This window comes from Dinoponera quadriceps, unplaced genomic scaffold (assembly GCF_001313825.1).
Source record: "Dinoponera quadriceps isolate SergipeBrazil2010 unplaced genomic scaffold, ASM131382v1 scaffold192, whole genome shotgun sequence".
NCBI lineage: Eukaryota > Metazoa > Arthropoda > Insecta > Hymenoptera > Formicidae > Dinoponera > Dinoponera quadriceps.
Window position 1 is genome coordinate 133,369 of NW_014554324.1, and position 17,977 is coordinate 151,345.

General features: G+C 47.0%; 1 protein-coding gene across 3 annotated transcripts in view; it reads left to right on the top strand.

The window, feature by feature from the left end:
- Positions 1–17,977, top strand: part of LOC106746836 (cadherin-87A) — a 223,162-nt gene that overhangs the window by 91,244 nt on the left and 113,941 nt on the right. For 2 of the 3 annotated variants that reach the window (XM_014623909.1, XM_014623918.1), the window contains exon 4: positions 909–965. The exons of the other annotated variant lie outside the window; for it this stretch is intronic. In XM_014623909.1, coding sequence (XP_014479395.1) covers positions 909–965 — 57 coding nt within the window. The remainder of the gene's footprint in view (positions 1–908; positions 966–17,977) is intronic. 3 annotated transcript variants of the gene reach the window in all.

The window sequence follows — 17,977 nt, forward strand, 5'->3', positions numbered from 1 at the left end:
ATCCGGAAGAATGAGCGGGATAGAAAGCGGAAATTAAAATCTTTTCGGCGCGAAGAACGCGATTAACGCGAATCCGAACGACGAGGGCGCCGATGACGAGCGGATGTCCGCGAACTGACGTTCGCCACGATAGCGGCAACCCCGTGAAAGTTCACTCAGCCCAAATCCCTTCCCCCCTCCCCCCAACTCGGCAAAAAAAATCTCTACTCAAGTGGAAGAGCTGAAGGTTTTTGGGCTGGCGATGTTCGAAAGATGTTATAAACAACTGCTGATGAATGAGCTATTTATTCGTTCCACGCGTTTTCGCGCGGCGGGGAGGCGGCAACGGTGTTGGAATACGCTGTCGGGAAACTCGGCCGCTCGCGGAACACCGCTACACGACGAATTAATCGTTCTCCGTCCCTTCTTTTTTTTCCTCCGTCACGCGCGGGGTAAACTTCGCTGCAGTAAGCAGCGGCATGCAACGACGGTCGGAAGTTTTGCATACTCAAACCCTTTAAAACTCTGATATCTCGCCAAAATTTCTTGCCCGTGAGAGTTCGCGAGTTATTCCCGTTTCTTCGGTATAACTACGCAATATTCCGCTTTACGGCGGAATACTATGCGCTTTATGGTGTTCGTTGGATTATTGCGCGCCGGATTATTATAGCGTGCGTCATTGTAACGTATAATCTGTATTAAATAATTCTATTACGAAAATTTCTAAAATTGCGATTACACGTGACGGTTGGGCGATGTTATAATTCGCCACTTGTGTTTTTGCGATAGAATGTCGGGGCACGATATAAATATTATACCTTTGACTGACCGAATATGATTAGTTTCTGTTGTATTTGCGCGATTTGATATAATAGATCAGGTGTCGTGCGTTAATCGGGAAAGTAATGAAATCGAACGTTTCTTTTTAGAAATTGGCAGCACTGCAAGACCGAGACTGCATCGAGTCGAGGGCTACACCAGGAATCGTATGTGTTTCTCTTCAATTATATATTATTATTATATCATCGCTAGATTTATTCACACAATTTTCTCACTCATCTGTGCATCGGGACGAGCGAAATTGCACGCGGGAAAGACGCTCCTGAATCGATGGAATTTCCAACGCGCGTGATTGGAGCAAATCTTCTCGGTTCAATAGCAACGTCATCGAAACTAATACTTGAGTTATTCAAGCAATATTGGCGCGGCCGTGTTGACTGAGGTATTCTTTCGGACGTCTAACGAGCTCTTCTTTCCCGTTCTTCCTTAAAACCCGAACTGGCAACCTTCCTTTCACCGAGTCATACAATTTCATAGGAAAACGGCGAATTTTTTCGCACCGACCTGGACACTGCGAATCTATTCGGCAAGATTTCCGATCGCGGCCGCTCAATTGTTCCCTGAATTTCCTTCGCGTTTTGCAAGAGAAACGGAATTATATTCCGATGGGGAATCTTTCCAATTTCATAATACCTGATAGTCGAATCGAAATAATTCCGCTGACGGCGTTCGCAGCCCTCGCGAAATCGATTCCGGGATCGCCGCGCAACGCCGACTCGACGGCCGTGCCTCGGCGATTGCGCATTGACGTCGTTCACGGACGCGATTCGCAACCGGCTTTGTCACGAGCAGCCCGGTTCGTCGAGCTTGCGGCGGGTCTTGGCAAACCCGCGCGAAATTGATGAAAACATCGAACGACACATCCCCCGGCCGAGAGACACCGGTCTCGTGTGTGTTGCTACAGCGCGTTGCAGCTCAGCCGATATCGATTATTGCGATAAACCAACGTTGGATCACGATGGACTGGTCGGTCGGTCACTTTGTGCGCCGCCGGACTCGAATCGAAATTTTGATGCCGCTTTGACCCGCTTTTAAGGTTAGTTTACGCCTGCAGGGCTGCGTCCGGAAAGCATACTCGACGAGTAGAGTAACATAATTAACCAATTATGATAAAGAAATCTTTGCTCTTTTTGTCCTGATCGGTCAATTAAGTGCTACTCTACCCATCGAGTAGGATTTTGGAACGCAGGTGACTTAATGACCGATAAAGTTCTACACAGAGAAAGAAAAGGGAGGTTTTTTTTTTCTTTAAAATACGTGTTTGATTCTTGTTCTTGGGGTTTGTTTATTATTCGTTTATTAACCTTTCCCTCGTGATTCCACGCGAAAAAAATTACTGTCAATTCAAGATTCGTATTCTCATATGTAAACATGAATATATAATCTTTATATGAAGATAAAACTTACACACAACATGAAGAATATGATTAATTCCCTATAGTTTCACAAAAAAGCATCATATTTTTCATACTCAAGAATAATTTTCCTAAAATAAGAGGGGAAAATCTCGGATGGAATCAACGATATCTTCAAGCTAAGAATGGTGATATCGGTGAGGTCAAAGGTTTAATATATACGGCCAGAATTTCGACCGGGCGTTTTATCGCGGCTCGATGACGTATCGTATTGCCTCATTGCAAACCGGCATAATTACGCGAGCGTATAAATTTCGGTATCCGATGCGACGGTGGCTTCGCGACGCGAAGCGATGCGGCTGAATATAAACGTGTCGCGTTCGTCGGCTTCGATTGCAGTTGGAGGCCGCCGGATTTCAAAGCTGGCCCCCGACTGTATCGAGTGATGATTTGCTTTTGACTGTGCATGCACGTGTGGACGCGGTATCGCCAGCCGCTCGGGATCCCGTAATGCGTAATTCCGCGTTCGCATCCGTGACATTGAATCCATGACATTTCAGCGAGTCGAACCCGCGTCTGATGGCGTTACGGATGACGGTGGACGCTGAAAAATTCAACATGCTGATTGCTGTGGAGGTCATCGGTGGCAGGCATCGCGATCTCACCGCTCGTCTCATTGACTCTCGCGTGAAACGTGGCTAATTGTATCTAACGGATTACATTACGTGCTCCGGGAATGCTATTAAAACCAGCTAACGGATGTACCCATTAGGAGACATCTAAACGTGACGTATCTGTCAGGTGCACCAATTAAATCGATGCCCGTTTCCGGAAATATCGGGATTTATTTATACGAGAGTTTCGTCTTCGATTATCGAATTCATCTCCGTCATTCCCGATGACTTTAAACTCGTCTTTCGGGCGAATCCCTTCTCGGATAGAAACTAGGCGCTCTTCGAGTCGATGAAGTTGTCGAAGTTATTGACATTTTGATTTCCCCATCGTTGCGTCTGCCGAGTGACGCGATTGAAACAGATGGTAATCCGAAGAGTTCCCTCTAGGTTTTATTTTATTTTACTCCTTATTTGATCCCAGAAAAGTGTACCGCTCTTATTTACCAAAATAGCGCGTTCTTATTGTTTCGGTTTTTATTATAGTAAGTGAAAATCCACGTTTGGCGGATAAGAATGGAATTTCCCAATTAGAATATCACATTACGATAATCAATTTCGGAGCAAATTCGGACATTCTGTGAATCGGCATCTATGCTGCACATCTGGGAAAATCTTGGGAAATATCCACGCGGATTCCAGGCACGGGGGGAAATTATATTCGTAATATGCGTGAAATAATTCGACCCGCGTGTTTCGCTCGCGTAATGCGCGTGTCATGTGCGAGGTAATCGTGCGTCGAATTCTCTCGCCTCTTTATACGAAGCTAATGCGAGAGGCACGTCGATACCTCAGGGGTATTACAGCTACAAAGCGCACACAAAGCTGCGTCCGTGCGGCGCGTGTTGCCGAATTTTGATAATCGATCTCGACCGACGCTGCGTCCCCGACCATCCTGATATGCGAACATCAGCATGCTATTATATCAGCGAATTTCGCATAACGCGAGTGTCTAGCTGTGATAGACCGACGTGTTCCGACTAGTGCTGTCACTATAAACCGGGTATCCGGATATCTATCCCCGGTATTCGAGTACCATACCCGAAGTAACAGAGTAGGAGAGATCGAGGCAGGTTGGCGCGTTTTTCGGGATTTCGACGTCAGAACTGTTCGGACAGTTAACGACTATTGATGATAATTAGTGACGATTAAGGATGTATCGCCCGTAACTAATCGAAAGAATGAAAAAATTATGAATAAATTTATCTACGTTGCATTTGAGTGTGACGCCGATAGTTTGAAGATGACTCAGAAAGCATAGTTTAAAAGTGATTTTGGTTTAAAGGAAGTGTAAAGCGAAATGAGTTCGATAAGAATTCGATAAAACTTCCACCGCGTATACATTGAAATATTATTTAACTGCTCGCGGGAAAAGATTGACCGTTCGGGAACTAAAGTTGACACTTTTCACGCGTATTCTTTCAGATTAGCGTTTAATTTCTATTTTTAATATCTTCTAAACTAAAAATATCTAAGATGATCAAACTTATCTTAAGCGTGGGTCAATTTACCCCGTTCGTTATGTCCGACTTCAGTCATTTTACTGGTAAAAATTACGAGAAAAAAAATATGAAGAAACCACGAAGAGAAATTACGAAAATTTGCTCGACCGCTTTTGAATCTCCTCTTTCTCAACTACGATGTTCTTCTGATACGAAATGAAATTTAAAAATAGTATCCTGCGCCCTAAAAAGGACATTTCCCCGACCTCTTTCCCACTTATTTCTCCTGCGATAAAATATATAACGCAAGATAAATTTTTGAACTTACCGCGGGACACATATAACCCAACGGGATCGGAAAGGTTAAAAGGTCGAGGCGAGGACCGACGCGGCGAAACGAGATTATGCCGATCTTTTTTGCCGGGGCGAAGTCTCCGCGCGAATATGTCGTCGTCGCGTTATTTCGTTTCGCCACAAATAAATGTGTCCTTCTCCCATTGCGCGCGCTCCTCATTTAAATTTTTATTAAAAACGCGAGAGCGTTTGGTGTTGCCTCTTGTTTTTGCGACGTGTTTAAAACGTTAACTGCAATTTTGCGACGCGACGGGACGCGCGTGTATTAACAATGTAGATTAGCCGGGGCGCGCAACGATTCGTCGCGCAGAAAGCGCGACGCCGTAATTGAAGTGTTTGCTTTTTTAATTGCCGGCGAACGCTGCTACGCCGCCCGCCGGTATTTATAGTACTTAATTAAACGCGAAAAATCGCTACGGCAGCGGTAAGGATACGGTCGGTTGTTGTTTCGAATGCGCGAATTCGCGGGCATGAATCAGTCAAACAACATAAGTGCGCGCAGCGTAATACACGCGACAGTGCTTAATAATACAACGTCGAGATATAGAGATGGAACGAAGGGAGGGAGAGGCAAAAGAGAAGCTCGCTATCGTGAATATCCATATATGTGATAAATAATTTTATCACATTTACAACGATGGCTAAATTAATCGGGATCAAAGTTCCGCGCTAAAAGGATATCGTCATCGCGTTTTATCGTCGTTCGAATGGACGACGGTGAAAAGTATCGAGCGCAACTTGGTGTAATCGTACTTTTACGTGAAATAAGCGGGGTTAACGAACGACGCCGATCGGGTGAAAAGCGAGATGACGATATCGGCCGTGTGCAGCGGCGGTCTTTCTTTTACCGAGAGTGCTTTAATTCAAGAGGCGCCGCGGTTTCCGCGCGCGTTTTATACGTAATCTAACATTCTCCCGTTCCCCTTGCCTCCCCTTCCCCTCCTCCTCTGGTTTCTCCGCCAACTCATTCCGCAACTTCCCAGTTACACGCGCCAAGATGGGCGGAATGTTACCGCGCGGTTTACGCTTAATGCGCCTTGTTTCTTGCGAGAGGGAATCCGGCATCGCTCGCGTTTCTGTTTATGTGTGTGTGTGTGCGGGACGGGTAAGTCTATCTATTACTTCACAATTAGCACGCAGACAGCGAAAACGAGACGTCGAAATATACATCGCCGGCGCCGCCTGCCGCGAGCGTGAATGTTAATCCTTAAGCGGTTCGCTTCTCGCGGACTCCGCTGCATTGATTATTACGGCGGAAGCGGTTTTCGAAGCGCGAAAGCCATCAGTCGGAGAAGGAAACGAGAGGAGGAATTACTTATCGGGTCTCGAGATGGGGAAAAGAGGGGGGAAAATCGCGGTCCTTTGAGAGGAAATCAATTTTCTCCGCGCGAATCCCTTCATCTTAAACCCTTCGACCTCTTCAGGGATACTCGCGCGCGTACATATTCGGATACATCTGAATGTTTTTCCGACTCAAACACCTTCAACGAAACGATACATCGTGAACATTATCGAACAATATGAACAAGAAATATTCACCACTAATTTTCGCAATTTCGAAATGGAGAAATCCCGTTGCACAATTGACGGGCGTGTTTGTGACACGTCGCATCTGACATTTTAAATCTTTCACCTTCGGTGTGATATTTTATGCAATCAGTTCCTTTCGACTCTAACAAATTCATCCCCGAAGGGACTCAATGCGCCCCTCAGATCCCCTTTATCTCCACGGAAATTCCTTTCGACACTTTTTCAGAAGAGTATTTTTGTTCACGGTTGATAATGAAAGCGCACGTTAATTATGTTCCAGTCTCACGATATTTAGATGCGATATCGGCGCGCGTGTGTGTGTGTACGTACGTGTGAAGACGTCTAATTAACGAAACGACGAGTTTCATCCTCGTTACACCTTCAAGAATCGCGTGGCACCACTACTGCGATGCGTATCTGCGACTTTATATCTCTCTTATCTCCTTCAGCGTCGAATAAATATTCTTTTAGTGACAGCAAGTCCGTAAAGTACTAACACACACAGTTGTCTTCCGTGAGTGGATGGAGAAAGGTACACAAGACCCCGGGACGCGCCGCATACAACGGTATTAAAGACGTGTCTGTGTTTATCTGTGTTAATGTGCCTATGTATGTGAGTGTGTGAGTATGTAAGTGAGCGCACGATGTGTTGTCGTCCTCAGTGTGGCTACTTCAAGTTTTAGTGAAGTAATCACGAACGCTTGACAACATTTAGTTGTATCAGCAATTCGCTGTCCTTTGAAAGTTGAGAGAGAAAGGTCGAAAAGGGGGACGGAGGGAGGGGGGGAGGTCTTATTTAATTAAATCTAAACGCGAGAGGTTTGTTGAACTTATTCGGGAATTACTTTCCGCGATATCTGTTTTGGATCGCGTGCGCGCTCTTACGAACGTAAACTTCGCCGCGGATCTTGCGCAACAATCTGGCCGGTGCTAAATTCCGTCGGCGCGTTAGGATTGTATCTGGCTTCGATAATCTGCCGAGGCCGAAACTTAGCCAAGTAATATGAAACTTCGATAATATAGAGGGGTTTTGGTTAACTTTTCGACGTCGTAACGAAATTCAGCGGCGAGTGCTCCGAGTTATCCTTGCGGATGCCCTTCAAAGGGCGCGCAAAGTCGACCTACATCTTGCTGAGAATAGCGTAATCGCCGCTTACCTTGTTTATCAACAGTAGTTTATCAACTGCGTCCGAGATGTGGAAAAAAATCGGTCCGGTTGAATTTTCCCCGAAATGGACAGACCAAATGCGGTTTCGGTTTGGGGGAAGTAAAATTTCTAGTTCTCATGAGTCGAATTCGGTTTCCAACCGGAAATTCTGTCTCTTTCGACCTTATTTCAGGTGAATTTGACCAAACTGATTTTCCCGCGTAGCCGGAGAGAAGTTTTACGTTCAGAATTCACCTGCAAAAACATGGAGCGTTCGAAATTTTGTCATTTTATCCCTCCCCTCCCTTTTCTTTCTGCTCTGTTTGCATCTGTCTCTATTTCTCTTTCTCTTTGTGCTTTTTCAAACATATGTTGTCGATCGCCCTTTGTTTATTTTAATTCATCACTATTTTATAATATAATTTTCCTCTTAATTTTTTTCTATATTCACCATTTTCGTTACGTTCCAGTTTTCCCACAAATAGGAATAAATTTGTGCAGGTAGAAAAGACCGTTCTCTTTCTCTCTCTTTCTCATTTATTCCGCGGCCGAATCGAATGTTAACGAAGCAGAGACGAACGCCGGAGATAAAACAGTCATGTCGATAGATTCGACGCGAAATAGACCGTTAAATTCTACAGTTGGGTCGTCTCCCCCTTCTTCCCCACCCTTCTACCCCCCCGATTCTCTTCCACCTCTCTTCTTGTTCCTCTTCTTTCTAGCTTTTACATTAATCGCCACGCTTCATTAAACCTTTATACCTCGAGCTTTCGGCCTGGGAATGGATGGCTCACCGGCGATTTCACCGACTGCGATGTCTAATTACCCAACTTGCGAGAAGATGTTCGGCTCCTTCGTTCCTCCCGATCCGAGTCCCCCGTTCCGCTCGACCTTATGTCCCGAGCGCAAAATATTTAAATCCTCCTCCTCGCGAGAAAAGTGATCTGTAACTGGTTCCGCGACGTCTTCATCGCGACTCTCGTTCTCCCGATACCGGCGAGCTTTTAACGCTGAAATCGTGTAAAACGTTCGGCTGAATAAAACTTTAGAAAAGCGGCTGCGCGCGCGGAGGCTGCGTATATCACGCCGCGCGTATAAAACGGTCCCGTAAATCTTAGCGTTTCTAGCACGCGCACTCTAATGGCGAGCCGTGCAAAAACTTTATGTTACGACTTTAATAATTTTCACGGTTTTGTCAGACCGGCCGGCGGCCAGTCGGTCCGTCGTAAACAGAAATCGCGCAATAGCGAGCGAGCGCGTGAGAGGGGGAGAGAATAGGTTGGGGGGGGGGAGGAGTTTTAACGAATCAATCGGGAAAAATACGCTGAACGGAACCGATCGAATCTCGCGACTGTACGCATTTAATTTCCCCGGAGGTTCACCCGAGAACCGTCGCGCGGAACGTGTCCCGCTAGATTTGCGTGTGTGATCGCATGAAAGAATGAAAACTCCGTTTCTCTCGCGCGCATCGCCGGGGCGCTTAATTTCATGCGAATGCCGCGTTATCGCATTTTGATCGGAAGAACTGGAAGAACGCACAGGCTTACTCTCTCTCTCTCTCTCTCTCTCAGTTTCTGTCGATAGTAGCATTGATAATCGGCCGCCAGACTGCACGTTCATGTTCAAAGGCGCGCATTCGGAGCGTCTGGCTCTCGGAAATTCCCGGCGGATTAAATTCGTGCATGCAGATTGAAGGGGTGAGAGAGCATGAGGGAGAGGTAGAGAATGAGTGAGCGAGCGAGTGAAGAGGGAGGAAGGGAGCCCTACGAATATCATCCCGGTCCCACACAAATTCCAGGGTGCACTCGAACCGGAAACGCCGCGCTTGGTTACCTGGAGAGCGCGGCGCTACGGACGTGCGCGCACGCTGCCGTTGTTGCTCGCATTCGCGCTCGTGTCCGCACAGCTGTGTGTATGCACGCACCCACGCACGCATCCACGAACACAGGCGTGTCGTGCACACATGCACACATGTACGTGCATACACACACGTCGAGGATGACCGGCATGGTAAATACACACGGACGGCGGACGTACGTGTCGATGCTCTTGAATGTTTCATGCTAGATTCAATTACACCCCTCCCCGCCCCGTACCTTTGTCTCCTAACCGCCCCTTTTATCCCCTCTCGATGATATCGTTCAACAGTGGATGTCTTTATCCGTTGCAACGTGAGCGTTCGCTCATTTTCCCCCTCTTCTTTCCCATTTTTTATTTCTCTCTGGGAGTTAATTGTACGGTTAATTGTATAAATTATTCGGATTGTAAATTATGCTGTTTTAATTCAGCCAACGTCCACTTATTTTCAGAGACTATACATAATCTCGTAATAGTATTTAATTTAGTGTATCGTAATTTTTTTCTTTTTTTTCTTTTTTTTTTTATTTTGCTACGTACAACGTTATATTAATTTGTTCCGTTGAATTGCTTCTTAATGTTTCTGTTTCGAGAGAGGAAAACGAAAGGAATTATCCTCCCTCGCTCTCTATCTCTCATTTAAATTTTTAAGTTAAGTTTAAATTCGGTCGATATCATTAGTCGTGTTACGAATTGGCGTATCATACGCAAAGCACCGCCCACCGTGTGCGTTATCGTCTTTTAGTTGATTCTGCGCGCGAACACGATGTCCCCCGATATTTCGTTCATCATTCACCTCCGCGAGATATATCCCCTTTTATCCGGGGAAATTCTTTTTCCCCCTTCCGCCCTTTCTCTCTTTCCCTATTTTTATCACGCGTCGCCGCGGCCACCAAATTTTATCGAGGCGCGGGAGTGGACAGCATCGTTTGTTCGTGGTAATTTGCGAGCGGAGTTGAATCCAGGTCGGGGATTTATGGCCGGTTTTAATGTACGGTTTTGGAAAATGCGCGCGAGCAAGTGACTCGTTCTAATGCGAGGATTTTTCCGTTTTTGGAAACGGACGACGAAGATCCCTGACCGGAAGCGTTGCCCGCAGCGATATCGCAATATAATATATCGATAGACGCGCACACGAGAGATGTCCATTTAAATTGACCGACACGAACATCTCCGAAACTATAAATAATACTTAAGAACGTTTCGGACAAAAGTTGAATGATTTATTATATTCGTCAAATAAAATTACTTAATATATTTTGAAGTATAAATATTTCTCGAGATTAAGGAAAAATATCGAGTCGATATTGAATCGATTAGATGTTTCCGACATCTAGCAAAATCTCTCTCGTTCCTAATTATAAATTTTCCACAGCAGAGTTCAAAAATATTATTCAAAAAATTACAATATTTACAATAATAATTATTCACACATTGATATTATGCTTATTGATTTATGCTTATCAGTCAGTTTCTCGTGAATCGACGGACGACCTCGACGAGCGATGTTATTAACTTCCGGAAGGGACGGTGGCTCGCCGAAGAGCAAACGAAAGAAGAAATTAACGAGCGGGTTCTCGATGCCGATTAAATCGATATCTAGCTGGTGAGATCGCGTATCGCGCGGACCGCCGGCAGCAGAAGCGGCTCTCGAATCTCCCCACTTTCGTTCGTCCGCTTTTTGACGGCGAGCGTAAAAGTAACGGCGTCCCTGACAAGCCGATACGTCAACATAACGTGCCGCGGCTTTTAATATTCCCACTCAGAGGATCGGATCCGGCTGTGGGAGGATCGAATCCCCGCGATTTGCCCGCCCCCTGGAAACGTATACTTTTACGAGACGGGCGCATCTTCCTCTCGGATATTAATTCGCCGTCGTTCGAAACGCGTCAATGCTCTCCCGTCGCCCGCTGGCATCTCGACGCTGTGTGAAATTTTGCGATACATCGACCGAAGTATGGCTTGATTTTCCGGCATCGAAGCGCAAGGTCGGATACCTCCGACCGTGTAAGTCCCGCTCTGTGATTGGACGTTCAGAATCAGAAAGCCCGAATTTGTTCATTTATTTTCTAATCCGGCGATGTGCGCACACCAATCGAGACCTCGTTCTTATCCCGAACACAGCATCTCCGTTTGGACCAACAGAAATATTGCTGAGACTCGCGCCTTCTTCCTTCAATAAGTAAAATCGGTAAATACGCAATTGCATAGGAAATCCCTCTTTAATACCGACGACCGTCGAATTCAATAGAGCGAACAATGAAACGAACAAATCAAAACGCTTTGAATACTTTCTTAAATCTTCGAAATGTATGTAATTGTGTGAAAATACTCAAAAGTGTTTCATACGTTTTCTTCAATATTCTAACATAAAGCGGAGACCGGAAAAGAACATATTGAGGAACGTTTGGCGTTTCATTTGAAATCGCGTGTTTTGAACATCAAATTCCAATCTCCGCCCAGATTTCCCAATCAGAGTTCATAATTTTCCAAAAGAACCGAACCCCGATTAGATGCCTCAAAATTGCCTGTGCAGTTAATATCGGCAACTAAACTAACCCCTTCCCCGCTGCCTCCCGTAGTTACTCGTCGCTACAATTGCTGCGTTCATTTCCGGAATTCATTACTCGCGTGAATAACGCGCGCAATCTCCCGGCTTCATCCCATCGCCCGTCGTAAGATCTATCGGCCAGGGTCGGCCGTGCGTCAAACACGCGTCGTATTCATCCCCGTCCGGAGCAGCCCGGGCCAAAAGTTCGTTCCGGCCACTCGGCAAATTCCGTGTTTTTCGGCTTAACTTGCCGTGCAGCTGCGGTGAGCCGGGAGGGCGAAGGGGAGGCAGTGAAGACTCCGCTCAGAGCGGTCCTTGTCAATGCTGTCTGGCGAATCTCTCCGGCGTAGCTTGCCGGTACATCTCACTTTGACGCATCTCGATCTCGGGAGATCTCGCTACCCGGGGGTGTACACACGCTGGATTATCCGTCATTCGTCGGGGGTCCGCAGGAAGCGCTTGAAACGGAAACCAGTAATCTCCAGCGGACTCGAGGTCGCGGAATGTCATCCGCGAACATGACATCTCTCCCTCCCGTTCCCGCGCCGTTATCTTCGTCCCCGACCTGCTTGTTGCAAAGGCTGTCGTACACTAATTGCCGTAAACGTAAACTTTAGCTGAAGGAGCAATCAGGATATTATTGCTTCGGGCTTTTGTGTAACTCGAAAGGAGGGGAAAAACTGAACGCTGAAGCCGAACCGTAAGCGGAAGCAACTAGGATTCGACCGACTGAAAGTTCTAGTTGCTCGGTCTGAATTCCCGGTAACGCCTGGTCACCTTTATCTTCTTCTGAATAGGATAATCCTGCGCGGAGGAAACAGTTCGATTGAATTCAAGCGTGAACGGACGAAATGCTCCTCGCTGGTTGGAGGAGACGGAATTTCTCGTTCCTCCGGACCAAATTCGGCTCTTGTATAATGGCGACTACATTTTGCGAACCACCAACACCCTCCGCGCCTCCCACGCAGAATTATAAAGCAATACGTACCCCCGGCCGACTTTAAGGACGGTCTGATTCTACGGATTTAATTTTAATGCTCGAAGCTGCAGGCGCTCTCGATATTTCGGCCATACGAGTGTTCGAAATCACTTATTTTGACGCTGAAACGGCGGAAATTTAAGATATCACCAGGCTCAAAGTGGGTGTAAGTGGGGTCGATTAAAGTCGAGCCTACTTCGTTATCTCAGTTCCCACTGTGTCGTACAATTCGAGGTTTTACGTCTTACGTTCGTTGCAGCGATTTGTGTGCGAGGGTGTCCCAAGTGTCGTCGGTTGCGGGTGGCGACATCGCTTTGACTTTTGCCCGAATTCGTATGCAAATCGCGCATGGGACGCAAGCGCGCGCGACTGCATCGGACGTGTCGCAGTCTTTCACGGCTCTCTCCCCTTTGTGCGCGACGTCTACTTTACATAACTAGCGAGCAACACGTTCTCTCGCATACGGAAGTGTCGCACGTGCGTGCGCGACATGTCGGCACAATATCGCGTCGGAGTATCGATTGCGCGAACACATCGCAATTAGCGCGGCATCAGCCGCCTCCTTTCGCGACTTTTGCCTCGATCCCGCCAATTGTCGATGTTTTCAATCGGCGGTATCACCGGCCGGATCGTTAGGCGCGCTTTCATCCCACGTCTAGCGTGCAGCTCGCGTGCGTTTTTGTTCCCGGCGAAAAATTTCGACCGCATGCTGGAGGAGCGCGCGAGAAACGGAGAGAGAGAGAGAGAGCGAGTCGAATGACTCGGGAAAATTGAGTTTCGCGGAAACTGATGAGCGTGGAGATGATGAACCTTTGCCTCTTTCCTCCCGAGCAGCGGATTTACCGATGTCTGAGAAGTGATACACCCCGCATCTGTAAAATTGTCCGTTTTCCGACTTTGAATTCAGTGAATTTCCGTTCTCTCGATTTGTTAATAGATTTTTTTTCCGCACTTTCGCTCGAAGTCCTGACGAAGCTGATGAATATCGCCAAAAAATCGATCGTACGCGGCAAGGTGAAAGAACATTTGACACACTTTGAGTACTTACTTTGGTGTCGTGTGTTTTGTACGATATAAAATATTTTATATGATATAATATTTAATTTTAACGTAACGGTTTTTCGAGACAGAGTTTTTCCTTTCCTCTGAAAGCTTCCGACTTCGCACACACGAGCCCGTGTCGCACTTCCTCGCCATCGATACGTCTTCCGTCGTGGGAAAATAGTTGCCAAATTTCTCAAGATGTCTGTCATTAACGATTGACGCGACGGTAACCGAGCTCCGTTGCTAATCGGCGCGTTTCCACCCGTCTGTCGATATCCACTTACGTCTTCTCCATCTTACGCGAAAAATGATAGCCAATCGATAATCGTGTCGTCGATACCGGCGCCATTATCGCGCGACAGCGGTATCGATTCCAGACGATCGAAACGGATTGCATTTACCCCGAAGCGATACGTCAACGCGACGCGGATGTCGCGCTGGCGGTTTTATTCGGCCGCAAATTGGATTTCTACATACGGAATTAGCGCCGAATGGATATTTCGTTCTCGGCTGCGAACTTTTCGGCGTGATCGATCTTGAGCCGACTGACAAGCTCGAAAGTCAAAATTGCACTGAGCTCGACCGCACGCGAATTTATCACGGTCGGTCGCGCCACTGACAAATCGCTCTCTTCCTTTTTCATTGACGGAGAGAATTGTCGAAGCAAAGAAAATTACGAAATCATGATTATTACTATAACGTAGAAAATCATATTGAAATTAATAACACGCTACGCAACCCCTACTACCATGTTGCCGTACGGCCCACGCGGCCTTCGTCCCACTCATTCCCGCGCATGCGCGCTGCACTTGCCGCGGACGCCTGAGCACGTGCTTGACCACGTGGTCGCCTCACATTTCGTAACATCTCGACAACGCGCGAAGTGAAGAACGACGCACGAAATTTGATTATCTCGACTCTACATCAGATTTTTATCACATTTTGATCGCATATGTGACTTTACAATTTCTCATCGATTTATTCCGATTTTCGTAATAAATATCCCGGCGTCGCACGAAGTTACGTCGATGCGGTTTGCACCGTTCTCAATTATTTCAACGACTCTAGATCCTCATTGCAGATACTTCGATCGCACATACTCGGCAATTTTGCAATTTTTCATCAACCTATCGCGACTTTCGTAATTAATATCTCAGCAACATATGTCTGACAGTGCACACCTCGTGATGAATATTTCGCAATTAATATCACGGCAGCGCTTAAAGATATGTCGATGCGGTTTGCAGAAATCTTCGTTATTTCGCCTCTAAATCGAGTCATCGTCGCAGATATTTCGATTTCCGCATATACGAAGCGATGCGCCATTTCTGCAACAAGACCCCATCACGACCTTTCGTATAATTACTGTTTCGGCAACACGCGAAGCGTGAAACGAGAGCAAATAGGAGCGGATTAACTTTGCATTGTGTGTCATTTTATGACGTTCCGCTGCTATTTATGCGTTTAAATAGCTTTTAGTTTCGTCGATCTCGGCTTGTTTCGGCATTTCTCTCGGCGCGCCACTCCCGATAATGACGCGGGAGAACGCCGGGCGGTGGAGTTCTCTGCGGTAAAAGTTTCATCATTGACATTTTCATAATGAGTTTTTATCGGATTAACCGGGCTCATCGTCGAGCCTCGCATCCGTCCCTCGTAAAGCCCGGACGTTGCGCGTCCAATTCGATTCGCGGTCGTTTCCGTCGAGTAACATCCGCGACATTGAAAATTTAATATCCATTTTCGATATCTGCCGCCGCCAGCACGGCCGCGCGTTTGATGTTGCCCGATGTAACGCGCGTTACGCGAGCACTGATATCCACAGCATCGGTTCATTATTCCGCTACGAACATCGCAATTCCATTAGCTCCATCGCGTTTACCAACCGGCATATTTCGAGCGTCTTATAATCGCCGGTAACAGGGCTCGTAGCTGCAGGCTGGATCGAAAATTGCTCGGCGTTTCGAGAGAAACGGATCGGAGCTGGTGCGTCGAGAACCGACGGTTGGTACTTCGCGAGAATGTGGAGCACGTAGTTTGCGAATAATGTATTGTAATTTTAATCACTTCACGATGACGCGAGCTAAACTCGACATTTCCCCGGACAAAATCTCTATTTCGAGACGATGAGTTCCCCGTGTTCTTTCCAAATTTCCCGGAGAAAACTGGAAAAGCGGAGTGACACGGCCGGAGTGACACTCGAATTTGAATAATTTCTCACTCGAAATTGATGGGTGCAGCAGGTATTTTCGATGTCGCTTCGCAATTGGAGATTTTCTTGCGCTCACTTTTCAGCGTGATCTCGCCCGAAGAAAATTAGAATGAACAATTTCTCGAGAATTGACTGATCTCCGACAAACACGCCGAATAATAACCGACGTAGCGTTGGAGAAAAACGCAACGACATCATCGTTCTTTCCCCGGATTTCGGGGGAAGAGCGGAGGTTCCATTTACAAGAAAATCCTAAATATAGCGGTCGGGTGAAGCTCGTATCGCACTCAATTAAGCCGCGCGGCGCGAAACTGCTAATTAACACCTGCGACGTGAGCGGTGAAGAAACGGAATGGGGCGGAGGGGAAAGGAGAGACCGTAGGAAGAGGGTCGACCGCTAGTTGTTCTTCGCGACCGCGAAATTCAAGCGACGACCTCGACGTAGGTGGAGAATAATTAGCCCGACGCTCCTCGCGCGTCCATCGCCCAAGGAGGAGGACGAGGTCGAGGTCGTTAAATCGCGCGCCAATTAATCTCACCGCGCGGGCGCGACGCGTTTCCCCTTGGAAAATGCGGAAAATGTCCTTGAGGAAGAGCGGCGCGCCGCAGGTACAGAGGGCAGCAACGGGCCGGGTTGACCCCTATTTTCGGAAACTTTCGCATACTGGGATCTTTTGGAGCAGCCAGCATTGTGAGAGCTAAATTGGATATTATCGCATATGATTATATATCATCTATCGAATGTTATTTTATTTTTAAGAAGTTGACCGAGTTTGTTCTCATTGGAAACATCCGGATATCCCTACATCCTGGAGTGAAAAATCGCAATGCAGCTTGAAGCTGGACTACACCGTTTCTATTTTATTTGATTTAATATATTTGAAAAAGACGAAAAACTTAATTTTTTTCGCGAAGAATTGATTAATTGCTGAAGGCTGATGGACATTTTTCCGTCGCTTTCTCGTCGCAATTAGTACAGATTAGCGAGAAAACAGCGAAAAGCAGCGACGGTCAATTAGAACCATCCGACATGTCGGTAAAAAAGAAAAAGAAAGAAATATACAAGAAAGAGAACATTCAGAAAGGTAATCAAACGTGCTCACGCTCGAGATCAAAGCCTGCATCGGGCTTTCTTGCAGCCGCGATTGCGCGTCGCCGTCATTGCGCATAGAACCGCACAAACACATCGGTGAGAGAGAGAGAGAGAGAGAGAGAAACAGAGCCGAAAAGTTTATTTATCCCCGCACAATACGCATCCATTAGGCAGTCAATGCATAATTAGCAGCTTTGGAACTCGGTTCGGCCGTTGCCTCGCGGAAGCCGACGGAATCTCGCTTTGAGGGAACGCTAACGGAAGCTCAAATACCTTCCCCTCCCCTCCCGCCGGTTTCTTTTGTGCGAGGCGAAACGAACCCGCACGGGTCTTCCTGCTCGTTGCTAAAGTCAATTGCAACCTTGAGAAAGAAAGTGGAAGAGAGAGAGGAGAGAAAGAGAATACGTTAAAACGCGTTTTACGCACGCGACCTCGCAAAGCCTTCGGAAATTCACTCTTTATCTCTCTCTCTCACTCACTCTCTCTTTCTCTTTCTTTTTCTCACTTGGTTCAGCGTGGATATATTCCGGAGCTGCCCTTTGGAAAAAAGCCGACCGACACGATTGATAGAATACGCGGAATGCGATTTAACGGCGACGTAATGAACAATCAAGCGCTCGTATCGCAGCCCGCATGACGTCCGTGTGAGAGCGCGTTTTGCATTCTCCCCCTCCCCCCCCCCCCCCCTCCTTCGCCGTCGCTGCTTTCACCCCGACGCACGTTGATAAAGCGTGCTGCGGTCGCTCGCGTCCCCGTTTTTTTCGTATTATTCCTCGTCGAGAGCGCCGATACGCTCGCGCTGTCATATTTGTTCGATCTCAAGCAATGATTTCGTGAAAACGAATTTTTCACGGAGGTATCTATCCGCGGGGCTGACGCTTCACGCTTTGATAAAACGTAATGTCGCGCTCTCCCCCCCCCCCCCC